At 40.2% G+C, this 20962-nt stretch overlaps 1 protein-coding gene across 3 annotated transcripts in view; it reads right to left on the bottom strand.

The window, feature by feature from the left end:
- The window catches only part of LOC129721313 (homeobox protein extradenticle), a 64309-nt gene that overhangs the window by 3962 nt on the left and 39385 nt on the right, over positions 1-20962 (bottom strand). The window contains exons 3-5 of one of the 3 annotated variants that reach the window (XM_055673750.1): positions 5930-6076; positions 5683-5863; positions 5488-5598 (exon numbers count right to left, since the gene is read on the bottom strand). In XM_055673750.1, coding sequence (XP_055529725.1) covers positions 5488-5598; positions 5683-5863; positions 5930-6076 — 439 coding nt within the window. The remainder of the gene's footprint in view (positions 1-5487; positions 5599-5682; positions 5864-5929; positions 6077-20962) is intronic. The other 2 variants (XM_055673751.1, XM_055673752.1) reach the window with 2 other exon arrangements.

Below are 20962 nucleotides of genomic sequence, written 5' to 3'. Positions count from 1 at the left end.
ATGGAAAGGAAATTGAACTTTATGTTCCGTTTGATGAGCAATTGCTAGGAACACGGAGTTCGCACTTGCTTTTTATAGTGATAAAGCGAGGGCTTGAATAAGGATAAGCAATGGCCTCATTTCTTATTTCGTCAAACTATGTGTACCTAGACGTTAAAAAAAACTAAGATTTTACTAAATAATACTTATTGTAAAATTTTAGGAAATTTGGGATCACAAGTAATCGTTTTTACGATATCGATTTTCTTGCAATTTTGCACCAAATTTATATTTTCTAGTTGAAATATCTACAATAATTTGAAATAGATTGCATCCAGATAAGGTTTACATAAGAAAATTGTAGGAAAGTGGTACGTGGGATCTATACTCAGTTATAAAAAAAGTTTACCAAATTTGGCCAAGACGGCAGCCCCGTCGCGAGACTAGGCATCCGCAGCCCCAGTAAGGCAGCATTGCGAACAATCAAGAATTGAATACGGACCGGAACAATCGGCAACGACCTATGCGACGAAATAAGGACGACGCTTGGAAGCTCGGCACTTGGAACTGTAGATCGCTGAACACCCCGGGAGGCGACCGGATTCTGCTAGATCAGCTTGAACTCCGCCACTTCGACATCGTTGCGCTCCAGGAGCTTTGCGGAAAGGAGAGAAGGTACGGAGGATTTGTGGCCGCAAGGCACAGTACTTCCAGAGCGGCGGCACAACCAATGAACTGGGTACCGGCTTTATAGTGCTGGGCAGGATGCAGAGTCGTGTGATTAGGTGGCAGGCGATCAGTAACAGGTTGTGTTGTTGAGAACAAATGGCCGTTTCTACAACTACTCTATCCCTAATGTAGCCTGCCCTCTTGAAGGAAGACCCGATGTAGAGAAAGTAGCGTTCTACGCACAGCTGGACAAACTCTACGATAGCTGCTCGCGTAGAGCCATCAAGATCGTCATTGGGGACATGAACGCTCAGAGAATACAAGGCGGTGATCGGTCCGCACAACCTGCACACCGCGACAAACGACAACGGCCAGCGATGCGTCAACTTCGCAGCTTCCCGAGAACTGGCAGTCCGAAGTACCTTCTTTCCCCGAAAATACATCCATAAAACAACCTCGAGATCACCTGACCAACGTACAGCAAACCAAATTGACCATGTTTTCATCGACTGCCGGTTCTTCTCAGACATGACAAATGTACGCACCAATCGCGGTGCAGATGTTGGCTCGGACCACTACCTAGTTGCGGTAAATTTGCGCTTAAAGCTGTCGACCGTATACCACGCGTGACATCACCGAATCCCGCGGCTTAACATCAAGCAGCTCCGGGACCTCCAGACTGCGAAGGAATACACGCAACAGCTCGAAGTTGTACTGCCCACGGCATAGGGGCTTGGCTCATCGCCTCTCGAAGACGGCTGTTGCAGCATTCGCACAGCTATCGGGGAACAAAGGCGACACTAGAAGTGGCAAAAACGAATGGAATGACGAGGAGTGCGAGGCAGCGGTGAATGAGAAGAACCGGAACTGGACGATATACCTGGGCAGGTCAACGAGAGAGAACAAGGTCAATTATAAACGGGCACGGAACGACATGACTACGATTCTCAGACGCAAGAAGCGCCAGCAAGAGGATCGTGAACATGAGGAGCTGGAGCAGCTGTACCGTGCCAGTGATACGCGGAAGCTCTATGAGAAGGTAAACTAGTCTCGCAGAGGCTATGTGCCGCAAGCCGACATGAGCATCAGTAGCAGCTGACCGAGTACCAGTCCCCGATGTTTGTGAAGTTCTTTGTGAAATCGGGAAACTGGAAAACAACAAAGCCTCAGGCAAAAACGGACTGCCGAGCGAGCTCATTAAACATTGCAGAGAGGCGCTGGCTAGAACGCTGCAATGGGTCATTTCTTGGATTTGGAGGGAGGAAAAACTGCCAGACAAGTGGATGGAGAGAGTCGTTTGTTCCATCTACAAGAAGGGCGAAAAACTGGAGTGCCGCAACTGTCGTGGTATCTCGCTGATCAAGGCCGCCTACAAAATACTCTCACAGATCCTGTTCCATCGTCTATCAACTTTAACCAGGAGGTTCGTGGGCCAGTACCTAGCGGGCTTCACAGGAGCCCGTGCCACCACGAACCAGATCCTTTCGATCTGACAGATCTTACAGGAATGTCGCGAGTAAAACGTGCCCACACATCACATCTTCATCGACTCCACGGCGGCCCATGATACACAGCTATGGCAGATCATGTACGACAACGGATTTCCGGATAAGCTGACGCGACTGATCAAGGCCGTCATGGCGCAAGTGATGTGCTACGTACGTGTTTTTTCTGGGATACTCTCGAGCCCCTTCGAATCACGTAGAGGGTTAAGACAAGGTGATGGACTCTTTTGTTTGCTGTTTAACATCGCCCTTGAGGGTGTGATCCGAAGGGCGGGCATCGATACTAGGGGCACGATTTTCATAAGGTTTGTTTAGCGTCTGAGCTCCGCGAATGACTTTGACATAACATGTAACTTTGCAGACTGCTGGGGTAACTTACTCCCGACTGAAAGCCGAAGCCGAACGAATCGGACTGCGAATAAATAAGTCGAAAACGAAATACATGCGAACAAGTGGCTCCAAGGAGAACATCAGCCTCCCAACTCAAGTCTCTATAGACGGCAATGAACTTGAGGTGGTCGACGAGTTCGTGTATTTGGGGTCAATGACACCAACAAAGAGATCCAGAGACGCATCTGGGCTGGAAATCGTGCTTGCTTTACACTCCGGAAGACACTTTGATCGAGCCGAGTGCGACGAAGCACGAACCTGACGCTGTACAAAACCCTGATAAGACCGGTAGTCCTCTACGGAATCGAGACAACAACGCTTCTCGCGGAGGACCTTAATGCCCTTGGAGTTTTCGAACGGAAAGTGCTGCGGACTATCTACGGTGGAGTACAAACGGACGACGAAGAATGGCGACGGCGCATGAACCACGAGCTGCACGCGCTACTTGAAGAGAACCCCATTGCACACCTGGCGAAAATCAATAGGTTGCAGTGGGATAGTCACGTCGTAAGGATGCCGGTTGGCAACCCTTTAAAATCACTTCTCTTCAGAAATCTTGCCGACCTCGAAAATAGAGGGGCGTGCACGATGGCTCTACCAGATTGAAGGAGACTTGCGGGTGATGAGACGCCTGGGGAACTGGCGAAATACAGACCAAAACCGAGCAACATGGCGACAACTTCTTGATACAGTACGAGCCACCAGAGGTCTCGTCTGATTGGTAAGGTAAGTAAATTTGTTATGCAGAGGGTTTAAAGGATAAAAAATATTTACGTGGTAGTTCGACACTCCTTCTTCTTCTGGAAGGGAGGGGTCCTATACAAATGAAACACAAATTTCTGCAGAACTCAAGAACTAATCATGTGAATGGAACCGAATTTGGCATGTGAAGGTTTTGAGAGCAAAAAATATTTTCATGGTGGCTCGACACCTTTCCCTCTTCCGGAAAAGAGGGGTCACATACAAATTAAACACAAATTTCTGCATAACTCGCGAATCGAGTAAATGGAATCGAATTCTGCATTAGGAAGTTTTTGGAGGAAAGAAATGTTTCTATGATGGTTTGGCAAGTCCTACATATTTTGCAAAGACCCCCTTGCAGAGTATGTTCCATGCGATTGAAACAGATATTTCGACCAATTTTTCCGGCAAACAGCCGAAAATAATTGGGATGGATGGGACAGCAGTAGTCAAAATTCGACTTTAGATGCCATTTTTAAATTCAACTCTATATGGCATTTTGAAATTAAAGATGATGACTTCCGGTTTCTGGAAATCAACCGAAAGTGACCAAATAGTACCATCCCATACCATTCCGGAATCGGGATGATGCACGGAAGCAAAAAAGTCGACCTCATACATTATTTTGATTTCTAAGATGGCGACCTCCGGTATAAAAAAACGACAGATTTCCACCACATTTGGGTATTTCCGGAACCAGAATTATGCACAAAAGCAAAAACGTCGACCACAGGCACCACTTCGAGTTCTAAGATAACAACTTTCGTTAAACAGAAACAGCCGAAACTGACTAAATATCATCCAATATGGATATTTCCGGAATCAGATTGAATTGATGAATTGATCGCACATGCCATTTTGATGTTTAAGATGACAACTTCCTGTTTCAGGGAAACAGCTGAAAATGATCGAATACCACCCAGTATGGAGATTTCCAGAATCGAAGTGAAGTACGGAAGCCAAAAAGCGAGAATATTCTAATTTCGATAAACCCAATAATTTCAAACGATTTGTCTTTTGAGTTTGAATTTATGCAATATCCGATTCGTCATGTATTTGCAGACTATAAACAAAGGTCAATCTTTGGCTGATTTAGAATGTTTATAATTATTTGAATATAGAGAAAAATGTGCGGGATGAAGTTTGCTGGGTCAGCTAGTAACATTATAAAAATATGCTGATCCCTTTGAAACATTGCATTTGCGGTTTAACTGAATAATGCTCGTTCAACAATATATGTATACAGGTTTCTAGTGCAATATAGACATTTTTGCAGTTATTCCATGCTCAGTTTTTATAATATGTTCGTTAGTACTCTTTGTCACTTTGTTTTCCGTTTTCAAGCTGGCAGTCAGTGTTCTTTTGGTCCAGCGTTTTTGGAAAGGCCCAACATTTTCTCCTCTCATTTTTTCGTTTACATCCTGAATAAACTATTGTATTATACTCGTACCAAGGGACTTTGATGTAAGTAAACCCCTGTATGATAATCGAATCGAATCATAAATTTGCAATCTTACGACGACTACTGAACACATAGGCATATATTGTCGTTAAGGCACATCGAGAACCGTACAAACGAGGAAAAAGGAGAGTGGGAGTGTGCGTTTGAAACAACCGTTCGATATTTAAACGTAAGAAAACCAAATTTGATCTTCGCGATGAAATTTACGGAAATGGCAGAGGTTTCCTTCTCCAAAAATTTCTTTTATTTTCCACATAAAATAAAAAAAAATCATGATAAAGTGAGAACTTTTCCGGCGCCATCGTACTTATCGCGAAAACAGATTCGAGTAACCGAAAAGTTTATTAAGTTATTTGCCTGATTGTTATTTTAGCTGAACTTTTGCACTTCTAGCGAACAAAATCGTGGTTGATTTTCGGGTACTAAACTAGAACAAATAAAGATCCATTTTGAAAATTCAATTTCTAACAAATTAAGAACGTGTTCAACAAAAAAGATTTTTTGATGTTTAACAAACCTTTCAGAAAAATCGCGAAACTGGTTCAAGCAATCAATATTTATTTTAGCCAAAAACGATCCAAATATTATAGCAAGTATAACTAACGTAGGTAAATTTTTATTTTATTTTTTGTTCGTTTGTTATTCACTTCAAAAATCTCAGTGATTTGGACAACAAATATCGTCACAATATCTTTTTATTTCTTACGGAACAACCTACTAAGACAGAGCATTCATACTTACCGAAGTATCATGACAGCTTCGCATGTGGACTGCTTGAGCTGCATCTGAATCGAGCTGAATTTCCGGTGAATAATTTGTACCATTCGCTCGATCTCCTTCGGTGTGATAGGTCTGTCAGTGGAGAGGAACAAAAAACGCATCGTTCGTATGAGCCCAATTGTATAATGCCATCTAAACGGTATTATTGACACCCACCTGGTGCGACTTTGCTCGCGCAGTAGATTCATAACGTGTGTGGTGAACTCACTGCAGGCCTGTTCGTACTTCTCCAGCTCTTGGTGGTAGATCTGACGGATCTGGGCCAGCTTGGCTCGGTAATCTGAGTGCTCGATGGCGTTGTCCTGACCCCCGGTTAAGTCCGATTGCGAAAGGAAATCTGCGGGAGTCACAGAAAGAAAAAAAAAATATGGTTAAATAAATAACGTGCTTTTAGCCAACTTACCGTTGGCCGCACCCGAAGCTGCGGCCGCCGCACCTGCACCACCGCCTTTCTCCGGTCCAGCAACTCCCTCCGCGATCAGCATGTTGTCCAGACGCATCAGTTGCGGATCTGGTGGTTCCTCTTCCTGGGTATTCCTCAGCGACAGAACTGCAATGGAGAGAAAACGAGGGAAACCCGAAGTGAATACGTGCTCACGCTCGTTAACGGATATTGTTATGGCTATGTTTAAATATCAATTCTTTCGGTCCATCAACACTTGTTGCTTGCACTTGATTTTGGTGCACATATCTTCCGTCGCTTTCGCCAATTGGCTAGTTGGATTCGGGATAAGGGAGAAGACCATTCCAATATCATAGCACATAATAACGCTGATGGTGTTATCATACATATACCATGCTTTCGGAGAAAAATGGAAAAAAGACCTCAGTTTTTATGTGGCCAACCTCAACAGTGCTGAGGTAGACGAAGATAGAAGAAAAAATACACTAAACCGCGGATTCGGAACACACATGGAACAGATTTTATACGTTTTATTATGCCTAATAAAACAAATAGTTATGGCACAATGTTGCGATGCGATGGGTCCGGCGATAGATACAGGGACCTTGATTGATACAGTTCTCGTTAAACGTTTTCACGAGAGCTTGTATGGTAATTTTTTTCGTCTTACGTTGATTTTAGATCATGGACATCGTCTCCTAATTGCGGTGACAAGTAAACGTCTACTATTATAGCCTAAAACAATATCGCATTTCTGGTCTGGTGCAGCAAATCAGATAAGAGAAAACGTAAAATATTATATATTGCGTTCAAAGCTTTACTAGATTACTTGTGCTACCAACGTGAGGCAATATTGACAAACAAATAAGCACCGGTTTTATGATCACGGTGCGGGCTTTTCGGAAACCGATTATTAGTGATAAACACAGTCTCAAAACTGATGCAATAAAACTCTAATAATCGCCGTAGAAACGCGGCACCATATTCCAACTGGTCCGGACATACATCGACTCTATGGGGGCAGCGTGTGTCGAGCATGAGGGAATGCATCGAGGCAGCGGAACTGTGCGGGGAGTTTGCGTGTTCGTTGGTACGAATGGGGCGTGTGTTTGTTTTCATTGGGGGATGACGATAAAGATACCATCCCATGAGCTCCGCCTGGTTTGAGCACCGAGTAGGGCGCTATGGTGCGAAGGGCTGTTAATAATTGCTCACACCAGAAGAATATCTCTAGCGGTACCATGAGTAGCTAACCATCTACTACTAGGCCGGTCAAAACCCGAACCGTGACTGCAGGTGCCGGCAGCCGGCCGGCTTCTCGCTGTCGTCTTGCTTTATATTTTTACGATTATTTTACGAGCGCTGATACCGCTGTGATTTCGCATGCTACCACATTTTTATTACTCTATTATTTGATTTGATTATTGTTTTCATCTTTTTCCTTCATAATTCGGCTACTTTTCAACACTTTTTTTTTCGAGGGGCTGGCAGGTTTTGATTTCTTTTTATTATTGTTATTACTATATCAACGATAAAGTCGATGAGTTTTATTGAACCTTTTACACGGGTTCAGTTGAGTGGCAGCTCAATAAAATATAAACTGGGCCCGACTGGAGATGATTTCGCTCGACCGTGCTTGTGATGGCGTGGCCAGCGCTGTTTTTTGTTTTGGGTGGATGCAATAAACATGGAGATAATTTCTTTTAAAGTGGTACCATAATAGGATGCGTAGGCAGTTCCCTGTTTGCGTCTTATTACGCGGCTAAGTGCGATGCCTGTCTCGAGAGTTGATAATGGGACCTTAATCGACCCGTGCTCGTTTGAGTTTTAATAAACATAGACATTGGAAATTACGTCCGTTCTGTTGTTTGACACCACCGGGTCCGACGGTACAAATTAGTTGTGCATTCAAATCATAATATATTTTTCGCTCTCGGTAAAGGCAACTGATAAGCCTATAATTGGAACGTCAAACTTTATGTTTAACACCAAGCGATTAGAAAACATGAGTGTTTTTTTCTATTGTTAATCATTCGACCGTCAATCAAAACAGGGTAAGTGATGCTATTCTTATGCTGCGCGAATAAACTGGCACAACATTTCTAATGATAGGTAATAATATAGCAAACAGCAAATGTCAAAAATAGAAACATTTGCAGGGTCAAGATAAAAATGATCTGACGTTTGTTGGCTTAACCAAAGTGGTTTACGCCAGGTGAGCTTCGCGTTTGAAAGAACTTTCCCTCTATCATCTTAAACTATATACAGGACTGAGATTTGCAGGACATTTTCAGTAAAAAATACCAGAAACCTATTAGCGAACTCGTTGATTTAAGTCGTTTTTCTAATGGTGAAAATAAAAAAATGAACATGTGACCGTGCAGATTATTTAACGTAGAACTACGTCTCTCAGGAAGTTCGGCTACATAGGGATGACAAATAAAAATCTAAAAAGTAAAAAATATGTCTAATTTCAAATGCTAATAAATCGGTTAGTTTTTGATGGATTTTCTTCGTTCTTGCAGCAATCGATTGGAAAATCTTCTAAGATTTCTTCCAAATGCTGAAAATTGTATTTTGTTTTATTCGAACTATTGTACTATTAAAAATTGTCAAGCCTTGTCAAAACACAAAATTTGACCTCTGATTGCAAAATTCGTTATATGATTGCTTCCCCAGCACGGTCGACATCATTACAGACCTAGTAATTTGAAATGTGCTATTTGCCTTATATAAGAGCCTGTTTCAGCCGAAACTGCTCATATTAGTTCTAAAAGGCGACAACAACAGTCCTCACTTCGCAGAGCAGCAGCAGTGCAGCGGATACCAATGGCAGCGGATAGCGGCCACAATTGTGGATAGCGCAGCAAGTGCAGCGGGTTTCAGCATCGATAGTAGCAGGTCAAGCTGATGCAGCGGCACTTCCTTTAGTGTAATGCTGTGTGTTATAGCGAGCAGTAGTAAATGCATCCAATGAAAAGTTGCCTCATTTTGACAACACACCACCGTTTAACCTTTTCCGACCGGACCCATATCATTGCGTAGGTAGAAGGTGACTTAAATAAAACCTTCACGCTCGTTTTTTGAACGTCCTATTCACTGTTTTATTGCGCACAAAGCTAGTATCAACATCACAGCTGCTACGAAAAATAAAAAACCGGGGCAAGCAAGTGTTTTTATATAGGAATTGTTTCGATTTAGGTTTTGTTATCCGTCATTTTTTACCTACACAATTGTGTGGGCTCGGTCGGAAAGGGTTAAAACACATGATAACGCAAAGATGTGATCGGCATCTTATCCGATATCAAGTTAATTAGCACATTTTTCTTTTCAGGATAAAATAAATACTTAACTGAAGAGTAAAAAAAATATTAGAATAGTTAGAAATCTGACTTCATCTCCATGTCTCAGAACGCACTGAATTATCTCTTCCTTCCTTCCTAATAAGCACAACACCCGAACAACTTTTGTTATCTGCATTACTGCCGTTCTATGCATATTTGTCCCATGTTCCAAATCATGCAAACGAGAAAAACGATGTTAAAGTTTTACAATACTTTTAGGCATTGCGTCAATATGACAAATGCAATTATGGTCTTCTAACCAGTTTTACCTTGCAATTGACTGTTTTCAATAAATCTAGTTGAAGGTTTTTCGATTTAACACTCTTTTCCATAAAAATACCCACTGGGACCATAATGCCGAGAAATTTGCCTTCCAATATGTAATTTCTATGCATATCAGTCCCACCACGTGCATTCGATGTTTCCCAATACAAAGTTCGTACTGGGGATACAAGACTGTTTAACTTTTCACGAAAATGATCACGCTAATCTTGTAGTCTTTATACGCAAGTGATGATAGTCGAGATGAAAGTTTAGTTAATTGAATAAGTATCAGATGACTTACCATTACAAAGGGGAATTGTTTTTTAGATTGCCCATTCCTATCATATTTGAACGTTGTTGGGCTTTCACCATTTTGGCTACACACAACAGACAGTTCTCACAACTTCCAATTAGTATGAATCTCATGCGTTTATCTTTTTTTATGCTCGAAAAGGAAAAACATTCAGATTACAAACCAGCAGACATGGCTTAGTTATCCCTAACAAAGATATGAACGTACCGCATTTAAATAATCAAGCAAAGTGATTTTTGGTACCGAATTTCTGAAACCTGTACGTTGTTAGGAGAAGTCTTTAGTGCTCTGTAGCCCTTCCCAAGTTATAAATGTGGGAATTAGTGGTTAAGGGGATGAATTAGAATAGAAAAAATCTAGTGGGACAAATATGTGTAGAAAATCATCAATGGGAAAAACAGACTTGGTATAATTTTTCAAGATTTTCGGAACAAACAATGTTCCAAGTTTTTCAAAAATATATGTGAAAATAGACTCATTGGTGATAAAAAACGAAAATCGACCAAAAGTAACATGGGACAACTATGCGTAGAACGGCAGATTATCAAACCTAAAAAATTGTCAAGATTAAGTTATCGGATAGTTGCATTTTACAAATTTTCAAGCCTTAGTATATGAGAAACTTGTTTGCGTTGCATAGTGTTTGCTCCATTTTTCTTCAGTGATGTATGTGCAAATTGCAATTCGGTAGCACTTCAACTCCTCTTTTGTACAAAACTTAAAACATATTCAATACAACATATGTATCAAACAACCTTATGTAGTTCTACGTCAACCTTGTAGTCGTGGTTTGTGACTTTTTTCGATTTCGAAGCATGTTCAAATATAATATTCGATCAACTGGAATAGAAATCAAAAATCTTTTTCTTTTTTATATTTGAGCATTCGTCAAAGATAGTAGTGGATAGCATCGGCATCATGCAAACAATCGCTTTTTATATTTCTTAGACATTTTTCGTATTCAAAATTTTGATGGTTTGCGAATGACATACGTTTTTTATGACCGGGAAAACAATAAAACTTTTTATTTTTAGAACATTGAAAACAATTTTAAATATTTCTTTTCAACAACTGTCGATAAGTTTCTATAATTGTTGAAAATTAGTAAAATTTTTCCATGCGATATTAAATAAAAAATTATTCTATGAGTGAATACTTTGTTTATTTCAGTTTTTCATTCCAAAAGGACTAAAATACCTCTGATTTTTATGTTCAATATTGCTTCGCTTTTCTATCTATCATTTTATCCCCTCGTAATTTCGTTTACCTCTGTTATATGCGTTTACCTCTGTTTGTGAGCGCCCTAAACATAATTAGATGTAGAGTAAATATTTTCTAGAAACTTTTCTCGATATTTCGCTAGTATGAAATTAATGTAAATATTACAGCACATGAAATTCTTTCAGCCAGATGAAGCATCATCACATTCCGGTAATTGAAACAAACGTTCATGAACAACCATTCGACCTCATTTGTATCCAACTCTGTGTCGTCGAATCGAAGATTTCTTTGAGATTTCAAGTTCCTTGATGTACAAAAACAAGTGAAGAACAACGACCTGTAAACAGTTGATTGATACAACCAAGAGACGCATTCGAAAATTCGATGTGAAGGCCGTACAACGCTTTTGTTTCGGCATCATGAAAAAGCTTCGTAAAAAAGCCGGTTACGGACCTTACTCAAAGGATCATTAATTTTTTTCGTTGATAATGAATGCATCTTCATGAGAAATAAATCGGTTTTTCTGCCTTTTTTGACAGCAGTAGAAAAAAAATTTCAACATTTTAGTTTCACCCGTTATTAAATCAGTTTGTTATATTCTATTCTGCTGTTTGTCTCGTGATAGTCATGTTCCCAGATCTAGTTTCCTCGTGTAGTTTCGTCTTTCAATCAAAAAAATGTTTGAAATTAATGAATGTGTGACCACGCCTTTTGACGGTCACACAAAAATTCTTCTCCGTAGCCGCAAGATTACAGTGTCCGCTTTGATAAAAGGGTGGTCGTGGGTTCGAATCTTAGTAGAATCAGGTCATTTGGTTGTCAAAGGACTTTAGCATTGGTTTATTCTCAGGCTTCCCACCACTCACCCTTCTTTCAAGCTGAACTCTACTGTACCTCTGTTGACTCTCCTAACAAAAATAAATCTCCCTTACAATAAAACTGGTCTGAGTAATGTATGAAAGTTCTCTCCAGGGAATTGTAATCAGGCGATATTATTAGGATAGAAAGAGGCTCGGTATAGTAGAGCAATACGCACTAGAAGAGCACACACAAGCACGGATATGAACAATAAGCGTATCACTTACTTTAATAGTGATACTGCCAATAATATGAAATGCGGAATACAGAAAATACCTGGGTAATGTCACAATAAATCAAATGTCTCTGGTCACAGTGATGAGTTCACACAGGAAAAAAAGTCTAAGAAAAACTTACGTATATGCATACTCCATTGTTATGTTTGAGTTTTGTTTAATTTTTGTTTAAGTGCCATTTTGCTTAGTTTCTTGTATATAAATCATTCAAATTTTGCTTATTTGAATTATTCAATTTCATAATTTTGTTGCATGTACATTAAGATTAAATTTCATAGGAAACAAATAGATGAGTTGTTATAAGAAAAAAAAACAGGAGGGTTGTGTGCAAAGCCACGACCGCAAGTTTGAAGTAGAATTCTTTTACAAGAAAGATAACCCGGCTGCGTGTCAGTCATTTTTTCTAGTAAATAAACGTTGACTAATCAGAATTTTGCGCTTCAACAAGGATTGACCATTTTCAATAATATAGTAAGTTGCTTGTCATGGTTGAGGCTTGAAAATTCTTAAGCTTTGAGATGAAATTTTTTCGGATGTCGTGCTCATGACTAAACGAAAAGATAATTCAGTACGTTCTAAGACACGGAGATAAAGTAAAATTTATAACTTTTACAAATTTAAAAATGTGAATTAACTCATTAGAAAATTTTAACTCTTCAACCAAGTTTTTATTTCATCCTGAAAAGGACAATTTGTTGTTCATTTTGTATCGGATAAGATGCCGATCACATTTTTGCGTTATCACTGACAGTGTGAATAAAATATTCCTTGTGATAAAATAAACAGTGAAAAGCTGATTTAACACTCAAAACTAGACGGCCCACGTGTTGTCAAAATGAGTCAACTTTTCATTGAATGCATTTACTAGTGCCCATTATCGCTCAGAGACTGCATTTCACTAAAGTGCCTCACTACATCAGCCGCTATCGATGCTGAGATCCGCTGCAACTAGTTCGCTATCCATAGCCATGCCACAGTTATGGCCGCTATACGCTGCCATTGGTATTCACTGTCCCTGCATCAGCTGACCCAGCTGCTATCGTTGCTGGAATCCGCTGCAACTAGTGCGCTATCCATTGCTACGCCACAGCTGTGGCCGCTTTTCGCCATCGCTGGTATCCACTGCACTGTAAGTGCTGCTGCTAAGGGAGGACGACTGCTGTTGTCGCTGTCTAGAACTATTATGAGCGGCTTCGGCTGAAACAGGCTCTTATATAGGCCAAATAGCATGTTTTAAATTGCAAGGTACATGATTCTGTCGACCGTGCTTGGGAAGCAATCATATAACGACCGATCAGAGGTCGAATTTTTCGTTTTGACAAGGCTTGACTATTTTCAATAGTACAATAGTGTGAATAATAAAATTACGATTATCTTCTTTTGGGAAGAATCTAAGAAGATTTTCCAATCTATTGCTGCAAGAATGAAGAAAATCCATCGAATACTGACCGATTAATTAACATTTGAAATAGGACATATTTTTCACTTTTTCGGTTTTAGATTTTCATTTCACATCCCTATGTAGCCGAACTTCCTGAGAGAAGTATTCTACTTCAAAATCACAGGAGGGTTGTGTGCAAAGCCACGACCGCAAGGTTGAAGTAGAATACTTTACCCAGCTCTACTTACGGCTGTACATTAACCTACGGCTGGGCGAATCGGTTCGCTCCGCTTTTCGCGTTTAGCCTGGCAGAGGCCTAATGCGCACGGCCATCACGATAGAAAGGTGTTTTCACATTCACGGCAAAAATGTCGCCCGATCGCTCGCGTTGGCGTTCAGCCTGACAGAGGCCTGATACGTGGTGACCAACCACAGGGCAAGTAATTTGTTTAATTTGAAGGCAGCCACAAGCGCAACCCGCTGCTATCCTCTGTTACTGCTGAGTGCTAGTTTTCCCAGAAACACTCTTTTATAGCCGAAGGGTGCTACGTAATAGGCCACGCCTTTCAGTTCAGGTTTACCATTTCCTTATGTTCTTTAGACGAATTATTCCACAATTCGCATTTGATTTTTGTATCCAGCGAATAAACACCGATGGTGCTCTCACACACGCAACGGTTTTAACCCGTATCTTATTACGGTTTGTAACATCAAGCGATTTCGTTTACTCGCTGATCTTAGTCATTTATATGTCAGTGGAACGGACGTGAAAATGTTTCTCGTCGGAATTTTTCATCGTTTTTTCAAGTTTTTATAAGTTATATATTTTCTACCTGGAAAAGTGATGTGTCTACGTTTATTGAATGAAGGCCACTGTTGTTTCGGTGTGAATTCCGAGTGTTTGATTTGAATCGCGATGAAGTGTTCCGAGGGTTGTCGAGTACGGTTGGAGATAGTGCAATAATGTCGACGTATTTTATTACGCCTTCCCGTCGCGTAATCGTTATATTTTAAGTGCAAAGGGTGGAGTAAAAGGTAATACGAAATGTGGCGGTTTCGTATTATCGGTGAGAGTGACGTCAATGTTGAAATCCGTGAAAGATTCGTGCAATTTTGTGGCTAATTTGTGAGAGCTGCATTTCGTTTTCGGTGGCGGAGCACGTTTCCCGCTAGCCCTTGCCTTGTCATAAGTGTGTGTGAGTAAGTGCAATGTGAACAAGGAAAAGCGAGAGAAGTGCGAGTGCAGGATGACCGTTGCTCTTGCGTGCGGCACGTTCTCGCACTAGCATGATAGTTCAGAGAGGACGCGGGAATTAGAGAATAAGTATTAGTGTTGGTGACGTTTTGCCTGTGGCTTTTGTTTGATTTGCATGGCAAAAGGGAACCAATGTTTTTTTTTTGTTTTTTTTTCTCTGCTTTCATTTCGAGCAGTTTTATGCCCTTGTTTTATGATTTTTCTAGCTTTTGAGTAAATACTGAAACACATAGACAGTTTTTAATTTAATTAAGTAGAAATCTTGACGGTTAGCATGGCAAATAAATTTTGATTGCGATTGTTTTGGCATTTTCTTAAATCTAATTAGTACTCGGTCTTGTTAGATATGCATATTTGCATTTTGTAAAAATTTCTAGCTATGAATGCATGAAACTTTGCCAGTTTTTCATACTCAGTAGGTATCTTCGCTTCATTATTCAAGAAGTATGTGGTAATCAACGCAAAATACCGTGTCTCCGCGTATGCGTCGGTAAGAGGGAATAGAGCGGTCGCGCATAACTTTGCGGGGTAAACGTGTTTTCGGCCCAGGTGAGCTTTGCTCAACTATGGATTTTCGGTGTTTTGTGACTTCCGAGGTGTACCAAACCATTTATTCGCAGACTGTCCACCCGTAGGTTCTATTCCAGCACGCAGTGATTTGGAGTAGGTTCCGTTCGTTCGATAAATATCGTAAATAATTAATCGCGACAAAACATCGTAATTAATCGCCACCAAATATCGCAATTATTTGCAATTAATATCAGGCTTATACGCGACTCGTCTGTCAACGCACACATCCTTTTTTTCTTTTTCTTTCTTTTTTCGTTCGTTTCAAACGGCAATGGCCAAGCAAATAGGCCGTTTTTGAAGTTCTCTTGCTGACCGCTTGCAGTATGTGTTGAGGGCCTATATATTTACTTTTTTCTTGTTTTTGGTTAATGCATATCTGGTTGCTTTGTAACATTGTGTAGTCAGCTGAGATAAATCAATGAGAGATACGTTTCGGTAGTTGCATAATGACTTCATAAACAGATTTTCGAATATTTGAGTCTGTCTTGATTAGGTTATAGGTCCGGTATCCTTACGTGCGCTTTATTTTTGCGGTGTTACATCATCAACCGGAATGAGTTCGGTTCGCGTTATGATTTCCGTAAAAGATATAATGAACTCGTACGCGCGATATTTGGTATTATGAACCCGGTATTAGAACTCAGCGTATCGTTTACCAAAACGAAATCTGCTGCAAACCTTACCCTTTTCTCCAACATCCCAGTGATTTCTCGTGGAAGTGCAGAGGTGTTCTCGGCTTCCAATAAAGCGAGTATCACGTCAACATATTCCTATACAAACTCCTTCTTTGACCTGCATTCGGATGCGGCCGGCGCTGGTATTGCCTAATATAAAGATTAAGGTCACCAGTTTTTACACATTGAGGATGAATGTTAATCCCAAGCATCATCCATTGGTTCTCTGTGTAATTACAGCTGATCTGGCAATAACGGAGTAGCAACCGCGGGCGGTCAATCATGCTCATGCTCATGCTCATGCTCAAGCGATTTCGTTTACTCGCTGTTGCGTGTTGCATCATGTTGCAACTTGGCAGCTGGAAGACGACGAAATTCTGTTCATGCTGATTGATTGAATCGACTTCATATTAGCTCTGCATAGTCGAGCTAACTGTCTTTGTGAATGCGTTCTAACAGTGCAGTTTGTTATTCAAAGTCTGTTATGCTGATCGCAGCTTTTGCGCTGCCCTTACAGTGGGGGGTTTACTAAATAAAGTAAAAATTAGACAACTACAACAGAATTTGGTTTTTGGAAATTGCTAGGATCCAACACAGAATGCTTGCTTGCGTTGTCAAAAATTATTAACTTTCAATGACTTTTTTTTTTCTTCATCTATAACTTTCAATGACTTGCTTATTTGCCTTGAAAAAGGCATTTTGATTTTCAAAATTGGATTTCCTGGTGGCAATCTTCATGCTGCCCCAACACGGGGGGAATAATGGCAGTCTGGCGACACACGCTGAGAAAAACCGCGCTGCTCCTGAGACGTGGTGACCAACCACAGGGCTAGTGCCGCAGCTGTTGTCGCTGTCTAGAACTATTATGAGCGGCTTCGGCTTAAACAGGCTCTTATATAGGCCAAATAGCATGTTTTCAATTGCAAGGTATATGATTCTGACGACCGTGCTTGGGAAGCAATCATATAACGACCAATCAGAGGTCAGTTTTAGATTTTCATTTCACATCCCTATGTAGCCGAACTTCCTGAGAGAAGTATTCTACTTCAAAAAAAATAAATAAAACCCTGGCTCCAAACTGTACGATAAGTTTGTAGACGTTTCGAGTCGTTGGGTACAATCAACGAGGCGATGCGCTACGCGGCAGGGAGGGTCTACGATGGAAAGCTACGAAGGTTGTCAATGGAAGGGTCGAATAGCACATAGCCGGCAGAATTTTAGATAATAACCCGGAGGATTGTACTCGCGCGTTTAACATCAAGTTTCGGAGTTTTAACGAAATAAAAGTCCAAGTGAGACCCGAGTTGGCTAAATTGGATAGCCATTTTGTACGCTTGTTTGGCGCGTAGTTGACAAACCAGCTGTCGTCAAAGGACCGTGAAATCCTTCTTGCTGGACTAGATAGTGATTCCGTTGTGCAGCAGTGACACCTTCCGGGTCACACTCAAACGGATATTCCATCGGTCCACTAGCCGGTGCTACCCTGGTGAGGACCCGCAGTTAACCACCGATGCCGCTACGTCCGATACTACAAAGTCCAGCCAGTCAGACGACCACTGGAACAACCGCTTCCTCAACAGCAAACCTGCCACCCAACCCGCATCAACACCCCCAGCGAACGGAATGCCCAAAGGACGAGTTGTGGTGAAAAACAAGAACAGAGTCTCGTATATTTCAAGCTGTTGATCCTTTTTTAGAACATTTGTGAGTCCTTTGGCTTGTTTCTTGCCTGTAGTATACAATATGTGAATTTCACTCAGTGACCAACGGTAGAGGTGGATTGAAAAGTCCGCCCAATTGAATTTTCAGCAGGGGACCCAAGTAAGGATCCTAAGTTGGTGGGTAAAAAGTGACTACATAATAACAAATGATGTTCACAAAATTTATTTTTCTTTAACACAGAGTTCAAAACAATGGAAAGCCATTTTCATCTTGATATTTTGCTAATTTGGTTTGAGGCTTTATATTCCGTTTAACATACTTTTTTAACAAGAGTAACTTTTAAAGGGAGCGTATGTAGAAATGAGGTTATTTCTTTCAATATAAAATATCTGTATATCTTGAAATATATTTATCGGAAGTAAATGGAAAAGTTGTATGGAATAAAAAATATTCCTTCCTCAAACTGTTATACCGAAAAAAATTGGGTAATCATGGCCAAAACAAAACGAATTTTTAAATATTTGGTAAAACTATAATAAAAGTTATGGAAACCACTTTCAATTTCATAATCGTTATTTTACAATTCATGTAAGGGGCCATCCACATTCCACGTGGACAGAAACCGGAAGCCACAATTTCGGCTTTCGAAATGGCATCTAAATTTAATTTCCAATTTCGGAGCATCAACCCGATTCCTGAATTGTGTATTCAGGTGATATTATAAACTGTATTTCGAAGACCGGATGTCGCAAAATGGCATTTCGACCTTGGCTTCATCCCGGTTCTGGAGATACACACAACGGCGGTATTTGTCAAGTTTACGCTGTATCCCAGAAGTCGCCATATTGGATTTTGAAATGGCAGATTTTTTTTTCTAACTTTAGGTCAACATTTTCATTGGATTTCGTTACTTTAGACTTTTTTTTCAGAAACCGGAAGTTGCCATTCCGAATTTCAAAATAATGTCTGGAGCTAGGCTCTGGCGTCTGGGCGTCATCCCGATTCCGACAATATTCACATTCGATGGTATCTGATCATTTTGCTTTTTCCAGAAACCGGTCAGTGCCATCTTGGATTTCAAAACGGTGTCTTTAATTTGTTTCAGGCTCCGGAAAAATTCATATTTAATCAGATTCAGCTTTTTTAGGCTGTTTTCTAGAATCCGGAAGCCGTTATTTCAAAATTTGAGATCTAGCCTGTGGTCGAATTCAATCATCTAGATATCATCTCGATTCTAGAAATACCCATAATACGCCATCTTTGATTTCGAAATGGTGGCTGGGATCGGATTTGTTTATCAGCGATCAGATATCAGCCCAATTCCCGGACTGACCATATTAGATGATATTTGGACATCGTAGACTGTTTCTATAATCCAGAAGTTGCTGTCTTGTATTTTAAAAAGGCATCAGAAGTCGAAATTCGACGTTAGGTCATCATCTTGGTTTCAAAATTATCCGTATTATTCGGTTTTTGGCCATTTAGGATATTTTCCAACCGGAAATTGTCTTCTTGGATTTCGGAATGACGAAAGTTGAAGTATCGTATGCTATTTGGCCATTCTACAGTTGAACATAGCTCAGAAACGAAAGGAATAATGTGAATAAATCCAACTGCGTTACAGAAGTTTATGTTCATAAATAGACTGTGCTGTGAACGGTATTTTATACGACATTCGTGACTGTCGTATTGATCAAAATTCAGGAGTTTGATACCCATTTTCCTCGACTGGCGAAGATAGTGGACTCCTGATTATTCCATTCTTCACCACATATTTTATTAGGTTTAACCGTTCTTCTTAATATTGTAAAGCTACTCTTCACGCAAAAGATATGTTAAGTGAATTTTTATTTCAATAAAAAATAGTTGAGAAGACAATTTGCATATTCGGAGAGAGTGGGAAGATTACCATTCAATACTTATGTTTCTATATACGTGAACTTTTTAGAGCAGGAAAAGAAAACACTTGATTTTAAAAAATATGTAATTTGCACTATTTGACATTTTGATTTGCGGCTGACTTAATATATGATGATGCATTCGCAATAAAATGAACACTCTTATCTCTTATCAAGAGTTCCATAACATACTAAGTTGATTGGTAAGTTAGTTCGTAAAGTTCTTATCGTCTGAGAGCAAGAGCTAAATAGTTCTGCGGTTGTCAACCTGGGGTACGCGTACTCCTAGGGGTAAACGAAAGCTTTTGAAAAATCAGAAATGGCGGACAAAGGCATTTTCTTCATAACACTTCATTTGTTGTTCAAATTTGTTCTTAAAACATGACTGTAGCAATCAAACAAACCATAGTTCAATTTGAAACCTGAACTAGACTACCGCATCATGATCCACCGCTACTCTCTTCCACTCTGCGAGAACGTTCCAAGCTAGGGGATTCAATTGGTTTGGAAAATATTGCCAAAGGGGTACGCGGACAAAAACAGGTTGAGAACCGCTGCCGTAGTGCAAGAATTAAGGGGTTATATACCTTTTTAGTTTTCAAAAAACCGAAAAAAAAATTATTGCATTATCTTCAAATACAACATCTTGAGAACATTTTCACAAATTTTCATAAAGATCTGAGCAATAAGAAGAAAGTTAGAGCGATTTGCAGCGCGCCTCGCCACGGCCGCATAAGCTAAACTTGAAACTTTACACGCGATTATCTCGGAATAGTGTTTTCCGAAAAATGACTTTGCCGTGATCCTGATTGCAAGAAAACTACTGAACCGATTTCCTTCATCTTTTTTTTAAATATTTCGTTATTAAATTCTCCGGTCCTTGAACGATCGCTTTTTGAAACATACAGTTACATTTTGCCGCAAAAAAAAATTAATGCAATTTTTAGCGCTCAAAACGTGCATTTTGTGGGAAAAACGATCCCGTTTGCACTGAAAACAAAATACTCATAAAAGCGATCGTTCAAGGACCCGGCACACTTCCAAACTAATGAAATAATATGAGTTTTTTGATTTCGGTTGACCCGCTGAGTCTCTATCAGGATCACCGCAAGCCTCTGCAAAAAAATAGCGTTTCGGGGAAACGGCCATTACTCCAGTAATAATTGGTATATCTCAAAATCAAACGTATTTTTTTGTTGTTGATAAACTGTAATTTTAGAAAAATACCACTTTGATGCAATGAAAACGGTGCTATGCACTTAAAAATAAATTCAAACTTCCCTCATTTTTCTCGACCAAAAAGGTATATAACCCCTTAACTAGCCTCAGGTGGATGTACTGATAGCCCAGCTTGAAG

The sequence above is a fragment of the Wyeomyia smithii genome, chromosome 2 (assembly GCF_029784165.1).
Source record: "Wyeomyia smithii strain HCP4-BCI-WySm-NY-G18 chromosome 2, ASM2978416v1, whole genome shotgun sequence".
In the NCBI taxonomy this organism is placed as follows: Eukaryota; Metazoa; Arthropoda; class Insecta; order Diptera; family Culicidae; genus Wyeomyia; species Wyeomyia smithii.
Note: the sequence above shows the minus strand (reverse complement) of the source record. Positions and strands in the feature narration are given on the sequence as shown.